This window comes from Schistocerca piceifrons, chromosome 2, assembly GCF_021461385.2.
Source record: "Schistocerca piceifrons isolate TAMUIC-IGC-003096 chromosome 2, iqSchPice1.1, whole genome shotgun sequence".
Lineage (NCBI taxonomy): Eukaryota > Metazoa > Arthropoda > Insecta > Orthoptera > Acrididae > Schistocerca > Schistocerca piceifrons.
This window is the reverse complement of record NC_060139.1, coordinates 990,246,330-990,266,909: the sequence shown is the minus strand read 5'-3', so window position 1 is coordinate 990,266,909 and position 20,580 is coordinate 990,246,330. Positions and strand designations below refer to the sequence as shown.

Genomic DNA, 20,580 nt, shown 5'->3' with positions numbered 1-20,580 from the left:
ATGTCCCAAATAATGTTACGTTCAAAAGGGCTGCCATAAGTGCCTGTATAAAGTAGTCACCAATAGTTCTTGCTCTCAACTCATAAACTCGGAGCAAACGTTACTGTCTGCTTATCACAATTTCACTAGTATAATATTGGGAAAATTCAGTCAGTCTACAAATGAAATTGCTTACAGAACACTTCTGTGACCCATCCTTGAATATTGTCCAAGTGTGTGGGATCCATATCTAATGAGGTTATCGAAAGATACTAAATGTATACAAAGAAGAGTAGCACCAATGGTCAAATGACAATCTCGGAGATAATGCAAAATATCTTGCGAAAGCCTACTTATAAACTTACAAATAGCGAGAAATCTAGGGATGTAGTATAGCCTCCTCCATACACTCTTGCAGATTGTGAAGACAAGATTAAATAAATGACAGCATGTACAGGGGCATTTAAGCAGTCATTTTCTTCCACACTCCATAAGCGAGTGGACTGGGAAGAAATCTTAAAATGTGGTACAACGGGTCTGTCATACACTTCACAGGGGTTTGCAGAGTACGTATGCTGATGGACATTTAGACATATGGTGTGTAAGAAACCACGTAAATGAGGAGTAGTACTCTCAACAAAGCAGTCCTTAAAGCAACCAGTCATAGCCAGTAAGACACAGTGGGCTTGTTTCGACATCACTGATCCATGCCAGCCAGGTGTGAGCAGTGACACTTCAGCATGCATACTAGCAGCGATGTTTGCAACTGTTTCCCCACGGGGGGTCTGCTGGCATGCTGCAACGCCCAATTACAAGTACAATGGAGCATTCTACTTGCTGCTACATACAAAACTAGACTACAGTGCATTGCACACAAGGGAGCCACAGTAAAACAGCAATCACCAAGTTTCGCATGAAACTAGCAGCATTTATTGGTACACTATGAAAACATTAGGGCATTAAACAACCAAAGATGGATGATTTTACCATATTTTGGATAATATGTCAGATTCATTAAAGTAAAAGATCAGTCAAAAAGGCGGAAAATTAGATCTAAACTTATTTGGAGTTGAGTGACACTCTACCCCTGGCATTATCAAGACATCTGGACATGCTTTTACAAGCTTGGACTTGACTCTCCTTCCCTCTCCAGTTGCTGCACTCATTTTCCTCCATGTGTAATAAGTGACTGTTTAACATACTTACTATCTTACACTCACCAACCTCTACACAGATAGTATTGCATCAGCTTTTTGCAAGTGACTTACGGATAGAAAAGGGCGATATAACACCAAGAATATGTGCAGAACTTGTTGCAGTTGCATCTTTTGAAATTAAACCATTATAAAAGAAGTTTTTTAAAAATGAAAAAATTGCAAGATGAAAAAAAGACACCTAAGTGTACTTTGTATGGAGTACTATGAAATGAGAATCACAAGATAACTCTCAATGAAATAAAATTTTCTTCAGTTTCTTGCCATGATACACCCCAAATTATAATAATGCCCTTTCCAGAAAACTACTGCTTCTTATTTTATTTTTAACTCCCAAAGAAATAACATTACTTATTATGAATGACAACTGTTTTTGGAGTTGCTGTTAATGAAATTTGTGTGCTGTACAATGCTCATTAATTCTCAACAAAATATTCTCTCACACACATTCCTTACACACTATATTGAAATCTTTCATGGAAAAAACCAATTATTCCAAATTAACTTGCAATTAAAAGAAAATAAATATTCAGTAACTTCTAAGAAATATATATTTATTTATCAGTGATTTCACTTCTTACAATATACGTACATTCGCCACTCATTCATAAAAAAATAGATCACATCATGATTTTATTAAAAAATTATATGTTGTTAATATCATTTAAATAAATACATTCCTTTGCTTTGGTAATAGGCACTGTCAGTTAAGTATAAATGATTTACATTCACAAGAACTTTCTTAACATGTTCTCCACTTCATTCAAAAGACATTCATCACACTGGCAGTGTTTTGGAGACAGTGCTTGAGACAGTAGAAGAGCAAAGCCTCGTAAAAAACATGATACCAGACTGACCACCAGGTATGTAACTGAAGAGGAACCATAGAAGAGCAACAATCTGACACGCAGCACAAAGCACAGTGAATGGTGTGCTCTGAACATGCAGTGCAAAATATAGTGTTGCAAATAAAGTACCAAAGTAGACAGAGGTAAAAGGTAATCGTTCCCTTGAACACAAATGCCGCAGGTGATGTAGAGGACCCCAGAGAAATGAAAAGCTGAAATGTAAAGAGTTCTATAATTAGTATGATGAAAATGTACTACCACTACTACTACTGCTGCTGCTGCTGCTGCTGCTGCTGCTGCTGCAATAAATAGAACTGTACAGGTATACTGTACCAAAAACTTGTTATAATTCAACCTAATAACAACACATTTAAAAAAATTTACTTTTGAAAGTATAGAAATACAATTTGTATTGGAAATTTAAAAACCTGATGCCATTCCAGAAGATAAGAGTTCTTGTGACTGTATGATGGAAACTGGTTTATGTAACACAGGTTGCAGCCAAAAAACGTATATAAATTCATTCTATGTATGCCTTTTCTTTGCTATCAGCATTATTTAATGCTATAACATTCTGAACCATGAACCATGGACCTTACCGTTAGTGGGGAGGCTTGCGTGTCTCAGCGATACAGATGGCCGTACCGTAGGTGCAACCACATTGGAGGGGTATCTGTTGAGAGGCCAGAAAAACGTGTGGTTCCTGAAGGGGGGCAGCAGCCTTTTCAGTAGTTGCAGGGGCAACAGTCTGGATGATTGACTGATCTGGCCTTGCAACACTAACCAAAATGGCCTTGCTGTGCTGGTACTGCGAACGGCTGAAAGCAAGGGGAAACTACAGCCGTAATTTTTCCCGAGGGCATGCAGCTTTACTGTATGGTCAAATGATGATGGTGCCCTCTTGGGTAAAATATTCCGGAGGTAAAATAGTCTCCCATTCGGATCTCCGGGCGGGGACCACTCAACAGGGCGACGTTATCAGGAGAAAGAAAACTGGCGTTCTACAGATCGGAAAGTGGAATGTCAGATCCCTTAATCAGGCAGGGAGGTTAGAAAATTTAAAAAGGGAAATGGATAGGTTGAAGTTAGATATAGTGGGAATTAGTGAAGTTCGGCTGGCAGGAAGAACGAGACTTTTGGTCAGGTGAATACTGGGTTACAAATACAAAATCAAATAGGGGTAATGCAGGAGTAGGTTTAATAATGAATAAAAAAAATAGGAGTGTGGGTATGCTACTACCAACAGCATAGTGAATGCATTATTGTGGCCAAGATAGACACGAAGCCCATGCCTACTACAGTAGTACAAGTTTATATGCCAACTAGCTCTGCAGATGATGAAGAAATTGATGAAATGTATGATGAGATAAAAGAAATTATTCAGGTAGTGAAGGGAGACGAAAATTTGATAGTCATGGGTGACTGGAATTCGAGAGTAGGAAAAGGGAGAGAAGGAAACATAGTGGGTGAATATGGATTGGGGGAGAGAAATGAAAGAGGAAGCTCTCTGGTAGAATTTTGCACAGAGCATAACTTAATCATGGCTAACACTTGGTTCAAGAATCATAAAAGAAGGTTGTATACATGGAAGAATCCTGGAGATACAAGAAGGTATCAGATAGATTATATAATGGTAAGACAGAGATTTAGGAACCAGGTTTTAAATTGTAAGACATTTCCAGGGGCAGATGTGGACTCTGACCACAATCTATTGGTTATGAACTGTAGATTAAAACTGAAGAAACTGCAAAAAGGTGGGAATTTAAGGAGATGAGACCTGGATAAACTGAAAGAACCAGAGGTTGTAAAGAGTTTCAGGGAGAGCATAAGGGAACAATTGACAGGAATGGGAGAAAGAAGTACAGTAGAAGAAGAATGGATAGCTTTGAGGGATGAAGTAGTGAAGGCAGCAGAGGATCAAGTTGGTAAAAAGACGAGGGCTAGTGGAAATCCTTGGGTAACAGAAGAAATATTGAATTTAATTGATGAAAGGAGAAAATATAAAAACGCAGTAAATTAAGCAGACAAAAGGGAATACAAACGTCTCAAAAATGAGATCGACAGGAAGTGCAAAATGACTAAGCAGGGATGGCTAGGGGACAAATGTAAGGATGTAGAGGCTTATCTCACTAGGGGTAAGATAGATACTGCCTACAGGAAAATTAAAGAGACCTTTGGAGAAAAGAGAGCCACTTGTATGAATATCAAGAGCTCAGATGGAAACCCAGTTCTAAGCAAAGAAGGGAAAGCAGAAAGGTGGAAGGAGTATATAGAGGGTCTATACAAGGGCAATGTACTTGAGGACAATATTATGGAAACGGATGTAGATGAAGATGAAATGGGAGATATGATTCTGCGTGAAGAGTTTGACAGAGCACTGAAAGACCTGAGTCGAAACAAGGCCCCGGGAGTAAACAACATTCCATTGGAACTACTGACGGCCTTGGGAGAGCCAGTCCTGACAAAACTCTACCATCTGGTGAGCAAGATGTATGAGACAGGTAAAATACCCTCAGACTTCAAGAAGAATATAATTCCAATCCCAAAGAAAGCAGGTGTTGACAGATGTGAAAATTACTGAACTATCAGTTCAATAAGTCACAGCTGCAAAATACTAACACGAATTCCTTACAGATGAATGGAAAAACTGGTAGAAGCCGACCTCTGCGAAGTTCAGTTTGGATTCTGCAGAAACGTTGGAACACGTGAGGCAATACTGACCCTACGACTTATCTTAGAAAATAGATTGAGGAAAGGCAAAGCTACATTTCTAGAATTTGTAGTCTTAGAGAAAGCTTTTGACAATGTTGACTGGAATACTCTCTTTCAAATTCTAAAGGTGGCAGGGGTAAAATACAGGGAGCGAAAGGCTATTTTCAATTTGGACAGAAACCAGGTGGCAGTTATAAGAGTCGAGGGACATGAAAGGGAAGCAGCGGTTGGGAAGGGAGTGAGACAGGGTTGTAGCCTGTCCCCGATGTTATTCAATCTGTATATCGAGCAAGCAGTAAAGGAAACAAAAGAAAAATTCGGAGTAGGTATTAAAGTCCATGGAGAAGAAACAAAAACGTTGAGGTTCGCCGATGACATTGTAATTCTGTTGGAGACAGCAAAGGACTTGGAAGAGCAGTTGAACGTAATGGACAGTGTATTGAAAGGAGGATATAAGATGAACATCAACAAAAGCAAAACGAGGATAATGGAATGTAGCCGAATTAAGTCGGGTGATGCTGAGGGAATTAGATTAGGAAATGAGACTCTTAAAGTAGTAAAGAAGGTTTGCTATTTGGTGAGCAAAATAACTGATGATGGTCAAAGTAGAGAGGATATAAAATGTAGACTGGCAATGGCAAGGAAAGCGTTTCTGATGAAGAGAAATTTGTTAACATCGAGTATAGATTTAAGTGTCAGGAAGTCGTTTCTGAAAGTATTTGTATGGAGTGTAGCCATGTATGGAAGTGAAACATGGACGATAAATAGTTTAGACAAGAAGAGAATAGAAGCTTTTGAAATGTTGTGTTACAGAAGAATGCTGAAGATTAGATGGGTAGATCACATAACTAATCAGGAGGTACTGAATAGAATTGGGGAGAAGAGGAGTTTGTGGCACAACTTGACAAGAAGAAGGGACTGGTTGGTAGGACATGTTCTGAGGCATCAAGGGATCACAAATTTAGCATTGGAGGGCAGTGTGGAGGGTAAAAATCGTAGAGGGAGACCAAGAGATGAATACACTAAGCAGATTCAGAAGGATGTAAGGTTGCAATAAGTACTGGGAGATGGAGGAGGAGGAGATTAGTGTTTAACGTTCCATTGACAATGAGGTCATTAGAGACGGAGCGCAAGCCCGGGTGATGGAAGGATGGGGAAGGAAATCGGCCGTGCCCTTTCAAAGGAACCATCCCGGCATTTGCCTGAAGCGATTTAGGGAAATCACGGAAAACCTAAATCAGGATGGCCGGAGACGGGATTGAACCGTCGTCCTCCCGAATGCGAGTCCAGTGACTGGGAGATGAAGAAGCTTGCACAGGATAGAGTAGCATGGAGAGCTGAATCAAACCTGTCTCAGGACTGAAGACAACAACGACAACAACAACTACAACTACAACTACAACAACAACTACTACTACTACTACTACTACTACTCAACATTCTGGGACTTTCTTCATCCAACGCAAAAAAATTCATCATTCAGGGAGTTTCTTTACCCTTCATAAAATGATTCATTATTAGTGTTGCAAAACACATGAATTACAGTTATTGTGGACACCCTATAAGCCAGCAAGTTGTCTTTCATATTTACTTTCACAAGTCCCTCAACCGGTTTTATTCCTCAACATTCTGTCTCTTCGATGGCTATAAGTATCAGGTGGTAGAAAGAAAATACTAATCAACCTTATGACTGGAATTAGTTTTCCACAGAACTCATTCTAGTATGTCCTCACATTGGAAAACTACCTGAACTGCACATCATATTTAATTTCAGTAAACTTCTTTTAAATGAGAAAGCTTTCAACTACATCTGGATGATTATTGGTTTGTGGGGCACTCAACTGCGCGGTTATCAGTGCCTGTACAAATTCCCAACCTTTGCTGTGTCCAATTTCGCCACTTTCAGGAATGATGAGGACAACACCAACTCCCAGTCATCCCGAGGCAGGTGAAAATCCCTGACCCCGCTGGGAATCAAACCTGGGACCACATGCTTGGGAAGCAAGAACGCAACTGCGAGACTCAACTACATGTGCAGCCATACTCCACAAAGTACTGCGAAATGCATGGCAGAAGGGTACTTATCCTTGTACCAGTTATTAGAGCTTCTTCCCATTCCATTCTCATAAGGTGTGCAGGAAGAAAGATTGCTTAAACACTTCTGAGAGCACTATAATTAGTCTAATCTTGTCTTTGCAATCTCTCACATAGGTGATTCTTGAAACTTTGTAAGTAGGCTTTTTTGGGCTAGTCTGCCAGTTCAGTTTCTTCAGCATCTCCATGACGCTCTCCCATGGGTCAACAAACCCGTGAATATTCGTGCTGCCTTCCTCTGTATACATTCAATACTACTGTTAGTCCTATTTGCTTTGACTCCCACATAATTGAGTAATGTGGAGTAATGAATGAATTTTTCCTTCTGTCATTGTGATTACGTACATAACTGCATAACTGCTCATTTTGAACTGTAGTTGATTATTTACAACAAACTTCACGAGGGAATAAATATAGAAACAGCTTCTGCAATGAACCATACATATGTTGGGTTGGTGCTTGCTTCCATGCAGTATGATCAGCCCAAGCAGAACAGCTCTGTAAGGAGGGTCAATATGGAGTTGGTTCGGCTGCTTCGGGCAGCTGCTGGGTCAGACATGGGTTTGATTCCTGTTGATGCTTTTAGTAGGTTGGATTTCACTAGGCGTGGGTTGCATCTCAGTAGGAAAGGAAAGGCTATCAGGAGATTAAGAAGCAAGGTAGATGAATTTCTTGTTTGTCTGTAAGATTTAGAAACAGATAATGCAATAGAAGTGCTTTGTCTGTTAAAAAATCGCGTAGTCACAGATATGGAAAAGCTAAATGTAAGTGGATATAAGCTTTCAGCGTACGTAAGTAGACACAATACGGAAAAGAGTTGCCATATATTTTAAGGGTTAACATAGTGTGAAAAACTTAGAAACTAAAAATTTTGTGTAGAGCAACATATAAAAGAATGTGCCCCTGAGCTTTAACCAAATAATGGCAATTTTATAATTGTAACTTTGCAGAGGCTTCTAATGGAAAATTTTCAACTATTCTTGAAAAATTTTGATTCCTACCCGTCAGACAGAGGGAAGGAAATTATTACATGTGGGGATTTCAATGTACATTTTCTGAAAGGGTTTGACAGCAATAATGATACTGAAGTACTACTCAGTTCTTTCAATTTGACATCAGCTACTGATTTTCTTATTTGGATAGTGAAGGAAAGCAGCACACTGATGGATAATATTTTCCTAGGCCAAGATTAAATTTAATCCAATAAACATTTATCCTGTCAAGAATAGTCTTTCTGATAATGATGCACACATAATTACAGCATATGATATTGCTCCAGACAGTAATGCAAAACAGTCATCCAAAATGGTGTGTTCAATTAACAATTGAACAATTTCAAATTTTAGGGAAAGCTTGCAGCAGTTAGATTGGGATGAGTTGTGCCAGGAACCTGACACTAATTTAAAATCTAACTTGTTTCATGACACATTTGTGAGTATTTTTCAAAACAGTTTCTCTACGAAAATGCTCTGACAGAGCATATAAGTTTACTGAAGGGATAAAAATATCTTATAACTGTAAGAGGGAATTGTATCTAATAGCAAAAAAGAATAATGACCCATAAACAGTCAAATATTATAAAAAATACTGTAAGATATTAAGGAAAGTTATTAATAAAAGTCTAGAAGGGTGTGTATTATATCTGAGATTAGCAGCTCTGATAAAAAATTGAAACAATTTGAAATATCGCAGAAAAGAAAAACCGCAACCAAGAGCACAAGAAGACTTTATTACCATCAAACTGAAGGAAAAGTTAATTAACAAGAAGTCAAAGGTTGAAAATATTTTTAATATAATCATTTTTTAGATGTTGAAAAGAGGATCCACATGTTCATAGCAAAAGGCAAAGCTGTATGTGGAAGAGACAATACCAATGTAGTTTGATAAAATCAAAATTCTGCCTGTCTCTCCTTCTAAAGATAGGAAAATAATAAACTCAATGGAATGTAAAAGCTTTCATAGAATTGATGGCATCTTCAACAAAGTACTAAAGGTTTGTTCCCAACAGATAAGTAGGATTCTCAGTCACATGTGTAATAGCTCACTGAAACAGAGCAGTTTTTCTGAGAGATTGAAATATGATATTGTTAAACCATTGGCTAAAAATGGGGATACGGCTGATGCCAACACCTACCACCCAACCGCACTTCTTACTGCTTTGTCCCAAATTCTTGAAGAGGTAATGTATTCAAGAGTAGATTTACACATTTATAAAAATGAAGTACTAACAAAATCATAATTTGATTTTCAGAAAGGCTTTACAACAGAAAATGCTGTATATGCTTTCACTGATCATATATCAAATGCTGTGAATAACAAAATATCACCAACTGGTGTTTTCTGTGATGTCTCAAAGGCTCTTGATTGCGTAAATCATGGAATTCTTCTACATAAGCTTAAGTATTGCAGTATGGGTGGGACAGTACACGATTGGTTAAATTCATATTTAGGTAACTGGAAGAGTACAGAGGGCCGAAATAAACAGTTTGCATGATGTGCCCAAAAATCAGCAGATTTCTCCAGTGGGGGAGGTACCAAGAATGAGGTCCCATAAGGTTCAGTCTTGGTCCCTTATCGTTTTTAATATATATTAATAACTTGCAACTCTACAGGGTGTTTCAAAAAGAATACACATATTACAAAGTATTATTTTGTCTAAACTCTTGATTGCTGTGCCTCGACTTGGTTACTGGAGAAACAAATATATAGTCTAGTTTACATTAATAGCTGCTAGATGTCAGTTGTCTTCTGTCTTGCTTGGTAACTGTCATATGTTTAAAATGACTACTCCACAACAGAAATAATTTTGTGTTCTCAAGTTTGCAAAGTGTAATTCTGCGATTACAGTGCAAAGACATTTCACATGGTGCTTCTAAAACACCAGCCAATTCTTTTTGTCACTGTATAACACATCAGCAAAATTGTTTATTGAAACTGTGGAAGTAAATATTTACCCCTCTCTCTGAATCTGCTCCAGAGGAAGGGAATCAGACAATGAATGACGCTGTAGTCGAGTCAGCAAAAGAAGATACCTGACAGTTCCAAAGGACTTTCTATGTCTGCTCCACGCTTCTACCTGAACCTACCTTGTAAAAAGATTTTGTGTATATCTTTATCGCATCATTTCAGTGTTGTAGCAGCTCTATAGACGATTAGGCCTACTGTTTTTGCCTACAGTCATTTGTGTTTCACAGTTTAAACCTGGCAAGAGCACTGCCAGCTGTCAGGGACATTCTTTTTCTGACTCTACTATATTACTAATAACGGGCCCCATAATGACAATAACTCTAAATAAACTTTTCACATCATTATATACAACAACACATGTGGCAACCAAGCGACCAGTCTACCAACCAACAAAAAACTCAACTGTTATACCACAAAAGAATGAAACAAATTTTTAATAAAATCACGAAGATATCTGAAACACACTGGCAAAAACAAAAATGTAAAAGGCAGACTTGTAGGTAGCGCAACCACTGCTATGGTAATAATAGTCTTAGGTGTTGGTATCCGCTTCAGCTATATTTAGTCCTTTATTATTGGATCACTACCAATTTCATGGCACTAAAAGCCACATCTTCAGGTGTCATATGTTCACTTGAAGATGTGGATATTAGTGCCATGAAACTGGTAGTGATTCAATAATAAAGGACTAAATAGAGCTGAAGTGGTTATTAATTCCCAAGAAAAATATAACAGACACAATCTACTTCACATTTGACACCAAACTTCCCATAATATAGTGATATTGTTTGCTACACCCCTTACTTCATACCAAATCTTTGTGCGAACTATTGTAACAAATTCCTTTAAACAGCAACAAGAAACAAAGGGGCTACCATAGGAGGGAAAAACAATGAGAAATTCAACTCAAATGTACATATCTGTTAATAGTATTATTTAGCACAAACATGAAACTAATTGATAATGTTTACACAGAACCAGACACACAGCATCAAGGCAAACACAGTTTGTACAACTCAATCCCAGCACAGAAGGGATACTTCCACCATTCAAGGAATGTAATGTCCGAGATAAGTGTTATTGAACTAAAAGGTTTACTCATGGCCAGTTTCATTTACACACATTGTATTCAGGTGTGTAAAACATCAAGTCAATGTAGCTTACTAAACATAAGTAACACCATTAGAACAATAACAAAATCTAATCTCCGTGATTCTTTTATAATCATATCCACAGAATTCATACAACATCGTACATATGATAGTGACAAATAATGATTGCAGACTAATACTGTTCCTTCACTGTATAATGATTTTGGTCTGAGAGCTGTATTGGCTACCTCCCACTTATTTACTACAATTATGTTACACACTTTAATGAATTTCTAACTAAATACAAGCTAAATAAGGTCATACAATACCTGCTAATTACAAATAAGCTGCCTAATGTGTACAGAAGTGCGAATTTTCTTGCTTTCAAGAGCAGAACAGGTGTATACATAGCAGCAAGGATGAAACAGAGGCAGCCCATTCCGAGGCAAAAACAAAATCCTGTGATTCTCTGAATCCGGCCCTGAAAGCAGATACGAAACTGAATCAGAATACGTAATATGTACCCCAAGTTTCATGAACATTGTAGCTCATTTATGAAGGTACACTAGTTTTTCATAGCAAGCGTCAATGTTTATGATCAATTCCTATAGTGATAAATTGGTCACGCTGCACACGCAGTTAGGAGGCTTTAAAACGAAATGCCGCTTCTTTCAGGTGTTCATTACGAATTATAGGGAAAATTATACTATACTAACCATACGTGGACAGCAATCTTTCTGTGCTTCTGCAAACCATCCATCTGGTGCTTCATCATTTTCGCCCGATCTCTTAAACCACCTACCAACTGACGTGGCTGGAAAAACAGCAGGGATACTAAACTTTGTCTGTGATTTGTCATTTCTTAAGAGATACTCGTCGAGATCCCTTTTCAGATCTGCCATAGCTTGTTTACATTATTCACACATTGTAAGCCTAAGCAACAACTGTCACTTCAACGCAAAGATGTGATGCACTATCTCAGAGACAGAATGTGTGTGTAAACAGAGAGAATAATTAATTACACCCAACATAGCTCTAAATGAAAAATCAATAGCTAAGAAATCCTGTTATCTGTAACATGATTTTCCATTTTTAGTTGGTCATGAAAACACGAGTGCTGATTCCCTGACCTAAAATACATTGGGTAGCATTCATCTCACGCTAGGTGAGGAGAGCTCTGCATCATAGTGACGTGCCCGCTACGTCATCGTGGCATAAATAAACCTAAATCCGACTTCATGCATACGTATATCGATCTTTGCAGTTGTACCCACACCACAGAGGTTGTACGGTAACGTGGAAGCTAAATGTAAATACACATATACAAACGAAATGACAGCAGTTGTGTGGTATGCTCATCCCAGTTTAATTACTTGTTAAGCTGTAATCTCAACAGTTTTCGATGTTATTGTGTGTTTCTTGATGTAATGAATGTCTGAACGAAGGAACCAAAACAATAACAAAAGTCAAAAATAGCGTCTAGTCATTAAAAAAAATCCGATTAATTGTGCATAAATCATGCGGATAGAAACGTGAAATAGAGAGAAATTAAAGTGTTTCGTATTTTTATAAAAGCCAATAAATCGTGAATAATTCTTCTGGGCAGATACGTTAAACTTAGAAATTAATGTGGTTCCAAATATAATTCGGAATATTGCTGGAATTTTAATTTTGCCTTCATGCTGTAGATCAGCACAGACACTTTTGCTCTTCAGAAATAAGTTATTGCTGATGAATATAATGTACTGACCTGTTATAACACATGCCATTATTTTTCTTCATATGTTGTATACTGTGAAAAAAAAATGACATCCAAGTTACATTTACCAGTATTTTAAGCAACTGAAAGCAGTGCGTGCTGTTGCCATTTTCAGCTACTTTTTGTATGACTCTCAGGCAATATGGAAATAGCTATAGTAATCATGCCAAACATCCCCAAAATTAATACCATGTCTATTGAGAGGATAAACAAACACAGTATTCCACCATCGCATATGAAACATCGCTTAGTGCTGCTAAAACTGTGGGCTTTTGTGGCTATTTTGTCAAGTAGTGCACCCATTGTGACAGCCAGTGTTCCAACATCATATGGCAACTACTAGGAGACTTACTTTTTTTATAGTTGATACTGCTTACATATTAAAATGTGAGTAACAACTAGGAGACTTACTTTTTTTATAGTTGATACTGCTTACATATTAAAATGTGAGTAACAATTATAGACGAAATATCATTGTTTTTTCACAGTATACAGCGTATAAAGAATGAATGCAAAATTAAAACTCCAGAAACATTCCGAATTATCTTTGGAACCACATTAATTTCTCGGTTTAACGTTTCTGCCCGGAAGAGTTATGTACAATCCATTGGTTTATATAAAAATACGAAACACTTTAATTTCTCCCTATTTCACTTGTCTGTCCACATGATTTATGCAGAATTAATCGGCTTTTTTAATGACTACTCACTTTTTTTAATTTTCGTTGTGGTTATGGCTCCTTCGTTCAGATATTCGCTATATTCGTGTAACATACAATAACATCCTACATTCTTGGGATTAGAGCTTAACAATTAATTATTTCACGTTTCTGTCGACACAATCATGCACAATTCATGGGATTTTTCAAAAAATGACTACAAGCTTTTTTTTACTTTCGTTATACTCATGAAATAATCAATAACATCCAAAATTCTTTGGATTACAGCTTAATAATTAATTATTTCACGTTTTTTCCACATGATTTCTGGACGATTCACGGATTTAAAAAAAGACTGCAAGCGTTTCTTTTTTTCTTTCGTTATGGTTCCTTCGTTCAGACATTCATTATGTTCAAGAAACACACAATAACATCCGAAACTGTTGGGATTCCAGCTTCATAAGTAATTCAACTGGGCTGAACATATCACATTTAGCTTTCACGTTACCGTGCAACCTCTAACTGCAAAGATAGATACAGGTACTCATGAAGTCGATTTAGGTTTATTTACGTCACGATGACGTAGCGTTATGTCACTATGACGTAGGGCTCTCCTCAGCTAGCGTGAGATGAATACTACCATCCATGGAGGTAAGAGTAAGGGGAGATGGCGCTACGTATCCCAGCTGTACTACGTTTTGAAACCATGGGGGCGTGGCTCGCTACCATGACACTGACCAAAACATTGCCAGTGTGCTATAGCGCTGCGTGTATTAAAGTCGCTAATTGCACCATATACGCATGTAACGTCATCAGATTGGTTGATTCAAAGTTTTTGTTTAAAATAATATCTCGTAAAGTCGACATTCCGCGTTTCTTCTGATTAAAAATAGTTTTTAATGTAATATTACGAATAGCTAGTCTTCAATGTAAACGATACAAGTTTCTTAATTCAGTAATCAACGTGTATCACAAGCTAGGGTTCTTTCTTTACTTATTCTTACAATCATCTGATTGGACGAAGCATTGCTATATAGTGAAAAGTGACGACGTCTTTTCCGATTTTCGTGACATATAAACCAAAGCTTTTCATTTGTTTGGTTTCAGAATGATGTATTGTAGCAGCTATTTACTAATGTGTAACAGACTGGTTGCGGTTCTGACCACCTATATCTGAAGAGGTAACCAAATGATCAGTCTTTGTTGTTAATTATTTAAACAATGAAGCAGCAGATAAATAAGTCTGATGAAATAACTCAATGTGAGTTAATGTTTAGCCAACAACCTGTCACATTGTGCACAACTTCATTCTGTTGTCAAGTGGAATATAACTGTGGAGAATCCCAAGAAATATAAATTAGGTGTTTGTTATACACAAATCAGGTACTTTCAGTTTGGATAACATTGACCCTGAGGAAGAAAACAAAACTCTTTGCCATACAGTTCATACACACTTCAATTCATACCCACATTTCTTCTCTTAAGTGATATTCAGCAGCTCTAATATGAGACGAGGGCACTTTTTTTAGTAACTAACAAATCAACTGCAGCAGCAGCACTTATATAAAATGACGTGTCTGTTAGCCAAGGCAGTATAACAGTGTTCCAATTTTCATCTGCTATGGGACTCATTTTAATATTAGTAAGGAGTTCTACTTATTGCTTACTTACCTTAGGTTCCAATTTGTTATTTTGGTATGGAAGAGATTTCTTAACAGGGCAACAATGTCCCAGTGTTTTTAGGTAGCTTAGACATAAACCATTCTACATTGAGCTTTGTTTATGTCATTCCCTATTTTATAATTTTCATTCTTTTAAATGCAAGCCTTTCTTGTCAAGCTGACAGGTATTTACAGTGGTACAAAATGAAATGATGAAGGGATTGAGACATATCATGGAGCAAAACTTTACATCATAGTTTGAGAAGTGTGGAATGTCTCAATCAATAAGCAGAATCTTCATTGCTTGCCAATGACAAAGTTTTACTAACATTGAAACTAGGATTTGATTTTGAAATCATTGTCCTAATAAAAATATAGGCCATATATTCCTTATTCATTCATAAAAAGTATGGGAACTGGGAATGAAATAAAGCATAAATATTAGGTACTATATTCAGAATTTAATTCCAGCAAAAAAGCTTTTCTTGATCTGTTGTTATCCACTTTGTTGAACTGCTTGTTACAGGTATACAGAAAAATTATTACAATGTGACTTTTCAGTTAACTGCCTGCTTCACAAGATTATGGAATTTAAAAATAACACAGTTCTATGTAAAAAAAAAATATTATGTGAAATTGTAACAAAGTCCATATCATTGCTTGCTGAGAATGAAAGAAATGTCTCAGTCTCCTGACTGATACAAATGTAATACTATTTACCATTCCACATACATATGATTTATCACAGTGGTCTTGCATAAACCAGGAAAGTAGTCAAGCAAACAAACATAAGAAAGTATGGAATCATTCATAAAATATGTCTTACTACAGATATAAATGTTGTGGGCTGTAGTTTCTGTTCAACACATGGGTTACATTTCAATGGATTAGGGGAGAGACTGCTAGAAAATTTAGTGCCCAATGAAGCAGTGAAAAACCAATAACGCTCACCTGCGAACACTACTATCTCTCATTTTTTGAGGGTGAACCACTGTTGGACTAGATCACAAAAAAATATAATTTGTAATGACAAATGCCCAATGAAGCAGTGAAAAACCAATAACGCTCACCTGCGAACACTACTATCTCTCATTTTTTTAGGGTGAACCACTGTTGGACTAGATCACAAAAAAATATAATTTGTAATGACACACAAGCAAAAACCATAACATACCACACAATGATGGGAATGTATTTCAATGTGCCAAAAAAGAGGCAATTCTAATTCTCATTAATATGTTGTCACTCGTGGAAACTTAATTAACAACACTGGCTAGAACATACTACAGCATACTCTGCCAAACAATGGCTAAACATTTCAAAAAGAAACGTATGTCCCATTTGGAAGCACACAGATCACAAGCTATTGCAGAACTAGTACTGCATACTGGTATGGTGGAGTATCAATCACTTGGAAACACTCTACAAATAATGTAGTTCCAAATGTTGGTTTGAGGAAGATATGTTTGAAAGGTATTACACACACACACGTAAAATTATAATTGTCTGACTCCATCACACACCAGGAACAAATTTTCATAGATACACTGAATATGCTAGTACTAATAGTTTTAAGATACAGACATCACAAACCTTTTGTAGCTGGTTATAACAACATAGACATAACAGAAAAGGAAGAATGTGCATCATTTATTAATTACAATAAGGTTACATTCCCAGTTTGCCTCAATATAATGAGTGCTTTATACAAGATGCCTCACACACTAGACCTCTGTGTACAAATATCAGTTACTGACCTTTAAAGAGTACCAGTTTTGTATAGGTTGTCCTGATTTTATTTTCATGCAATGCATCACTTATTCTCTTGGCTGCATGTTTTTGGCATGTCAGGAGGTATTGTGTAACAATTGCTTTAATCAGCAGTATCATATGATTGTCCAAGGGATGCTGATTTTTCATGTGGTCTGCTAACTCCTTTAACACTGGCTTGAACGTGAATTCACTAAGCGCCTCAGACATACATTTGGAAAACTGATTTTTCAAAGGAACTTTAGAATTACCTGTAGTATACCACCTGAACACTTTTTCTGCACACACACAGATGTCAACAACATCATTCGATGGTAAAACCAACCATCCCCTACTCTTTCTATGAATGAGAGAATAAGCAACATGGCTACCATCCCCTCTCAATACGGATAAACATGGTTCACATTTTAAGGTTTTCTCTAAGTGACGCACCACAAATCCAGCTATATATACTACAATATGGACTGCCACTTCAGAGAGATAAATTCCAGTAGCAAAGTAATCGTGGCCGTTGTCAGTTGTTGCTGCACTATTTTCCGTGCTTAGTAACTGCCACTGTTCCGAAGTGTTATTTATGTGATCTTCAACATTGGAACTGCTGAAAGTAAGAATGGGAATATCTTCCAAAGTTATAACAATTCCCTCTTTCTGATCCACGGATCTCACTATGAATTAGTAGCCTCTTGTATGCTGCAACAAACTGGCGAGCAGTGGGGTTGTTATTCCAACCACCATGACTTCGGATGGCACTAAAAACATTTCCAAGTGGTCCTGAGAACATTTGTAAAGAGGCAGAAACTTCAGTAGAGGAGCATGAGTTTGTGTCCCCACTACTTCGCAATACATGTGTAAAACACTGGATATACACACCAGGAATCCAATAAACCCTGTCTTTCTATTTGAGTCAACAACTCTCATTGCTTGATGATTTGGACCAACAGTGAGTTCCTTGATGTACCTCTGTGCCTTTAAAAGAAATCCCTCTACATCACTAAAATTTTCTGTATTTAATGCCTGCTTGAAACCACTTTGTAAAAGTGTTCTGGAATTGCAGACATCAAAGAGACAGTTGAAAATGCGTATAAATTTTACTGTTGCAGATGCCTGTTCAAAACCTGGGAGTTTCATATCACAACAGTACTGTATGGCATCAGCCACAGAATTGCTAAGCACCTGAGTAGCCAGTTTCACCTTCATTTTATTTTAAAAAAAATTGAGGTGACTGGCAGTGATCTTGTTGCCTATGTGGAGCCCTTCCTTGACCTGTAATTTATGTAACAGTTCCAAAAAGTGCCAAGAAATGCTCATCCCAAAGAATTTTTTTATCTCCTAAAGCGTTGCGCACAAGTTTCAACATATGTGGAGGGTCTAGGAAAAATGACATTTCATGATCATTCCCTTCAACTGAAAAAGTATTTTTCAGTTTCACAATTGAGATTGCAGCCTAAACATCTAGCCATTGACAAATTGCTAGCTGAACACATCACATGTGAGCGAAACAACTTTCACACCACTTGAATTGGCAAGATCAATGCACTGTTTAACTATCTCGGCTTTTTGCTCACCAGTTATATCAGCAGTCAGGAAATACCCAACTGGGAGCTTCCAAGAAGCATTAATAGCCACAAGCATGAGCACAAATGTTTCTTTGGCAATGGGCAAATTATCTGTGTCTACAGATGACCCCATGTCAACATAACCATAATAGCATGTACCATCAAATTCTACATGTTGCCTGATGGCAATTTCATCAACTACCAAGCTACATAGAGTTGGAAACTTTGTTTCACAGTGACAAGCTTCTGCCGTAATTACCTTAAGCGCCTCGGATGTGAAGCCAGGTGCTCCACCCACACACTGGTACCACTTTGTTAATGTTCTGGGGTGTGGCAAACATGTATTAAAACAGCGCCTAACATAATTATACGCCCTGTGGGAATAAAATTGCAGTGTTAAGGCAAAGGAGCGCAGTTCTGGGCTGTATGACCTAGGTACAGCCTGTGTCCAAGCTTTCGCAGTTTGTCACTGCAGCAAGTCTCTCTCCATCCACAAGTACCTTAATGATAGCACTCAAAAAAGCCACTTTCTTCTTAAGTCGTCGTTTAGACTGCTGAAGAGTTTTAATTTGTTTTTTGTACTGATCAGTTTTTCATATGAGGTGTTCACACTTCGTCTTCAGCTCCTCACTTTCAGAAGATGTCTGACTACGTTCTGGTGGTCGTGCAGCATACTCAGGAACAAGAGCAGGAACTTCTTCATCCTGCACTCTGCTGACGGCAGCCAAAACTGAAGATGGAAAGGAAGAGCTCTCCTTCCGCAATGGTCTCTTCTTGTCTCCCTAAATGAAATAAACAGATGGAAAACATTAAGAACTGTTTTTAACAGATGGTTGAAGGTGTTACAGTCTTTGTCATGAACAGCATGTTACAGCCCACTAATTACTCCTATTCTTAGTCCTTTCCAGAAATATAAATTCTATTTTTCCAGCAACTATTTATATTGTTCATAAAATACTCATTACTCTAACAAAACCGTTGTTGTGTTCAGCAGACAACTTGAAATGCCTCCCATGAGCGAAGCTACAATTAATACACACATATTGAAAAAATATAAACTTTGAACATGTAAAATATTTCTGCTGGGGTGTCTTGTTTAACTATCACACTGTATCGCTATGGGTGCTGTCAGTTAACAAGTTCTCAATACAACTGGTCCAACAGTTAATGATATAAAATTGTGTGTTATATCTAATTTTGCATTAGTGGTTGGTGCATATTTAATGTTCCACAATAGTGGATAATGTTAACAAGAAGGTACTGCCAAAGCTTTTTAATCAGTGATATCTTTCAATGGAGAATGTCAATGAATAGTGCATCAAACAAAAGAAATGTTCATTTGCTGTGCTTAACCCAAATACAAAGTTATATTTAACACAGCCCAAGTGTTAATTTCTGTGACTTCACTAAATAATTATACCAGACAAACTTGTTAGCTTCAGTAGTCTCATAATCTAAACAGCGAACCTGAATTTTCTTCTCAAATATTCTCTTGTGTGCAGAGGCTGATGCTCATCAAAAATGAGTTTCATAAATTTGTTTCCACATGACAATGTGGAGAACCAGATTATCTCTTTATAACATACTGTGTAGCTGCAGAAACACTTCAGTGTTTCAGCACCTCCCCTCTTAAATTCTATATACAGCATGGAATCATTTCTAGGCAAAAGCTATGTGTAAGGACCTAATCAGGTGGAAAGTGAAATTAATGTATTCAAATGACCTGAAGGAATCCTCTAAAAATCAACATATATAAGTAAAACTAGAGCTTTATCAATTACTCCTAAAACATAACTGCCATTAACTAGCAAAGACAGTGCAATAAAAATGTTGTACAACACAGTAGACCAGACAAAGTGAGATGTTCACAAACTACTGCTTTAAATATTCATGTAACTGATATAATGTACTTCACATGTGTATTCCATTACTTTCAGAGTTAGAGCTAAATAATAGAAACTGAAAACAAAGTTAGCTATACCCTCCATCCAAAGCCCCATAAATACATCTTATTTGTAATACGTACTGGAACATTTCAGTTACGTTACACTACTGGGAAACACTGTTCATTACCACCAATATTTACTGAAATAAGGTACATAGGATGGCAAATCTACACAGTGTCCTGTTTAGGCCTATACTTTACACCAGTTAATGTAGTGTTAGATTTTAATTTGGTACATGATGAAGACAAAGTGAGTTACTCAACACTTCGATTATCGACGATACATCTACATCTACATCTATACTCCACGAGCCACCTTACGGTGT

At 37.3% G+C, this 20,580-nt stretch overlaps 1 protein-coding gene across 1 annotated transcript; it reads right to left on the bottom strand.

Moving 5' to 3' along the window:
- Positions 1 to 1,726: 1,726 nt before the first annotated feature.
- Positions 1,727 to 12,093, bottom strand: LOC124777182 (protein transport protein SFT2). Its single transcript, XM_047252495.1, has 3 exons — positions 11,622 to 12,093; positions 11,235 to 11,386; positions 1,727 to 2,253 (listed from the first exon to the last, which is right to left on the bottom strand). Exons 1-3 carry the CDS (start codon positions 11,805 to 11,807, stop codon positions 1,971 to 1,973), a joined length of 621 nt encoding a protein of 206 aa, XP_047108451.1. The 5' UTR covers positions 11,808 to 12,093; the 3' UTR covers positions 1,727 to 1,970.
- Between the last annotated feature and the right edge of the window lie 8,487 nt (positions 12,094 to 20,580).

Coding starts and splice junctions, on each gene's coding strand:
- LOC124777182 (XM_047252495.1), bottom strand. CDS start 11,807: ATGGCAGATCTGAAAAGGGATCTCGACGAGTATCTCTTAAGAAATGAC. Junction 11,387..11,621: donor AAGATTGCTGTCCACGTATG/GTTAGTATAGTA, acceptor ATCTGCTTTCAG/GGCCGGATTCAGAGAATCAC. Junction 2,254..11,234: donor AGCTTATTTGTAATTAGCAG/GTATTGTATGAC, acceptor TTTACATTTCAG/CTTTTCATTTCTCTGGGGTC.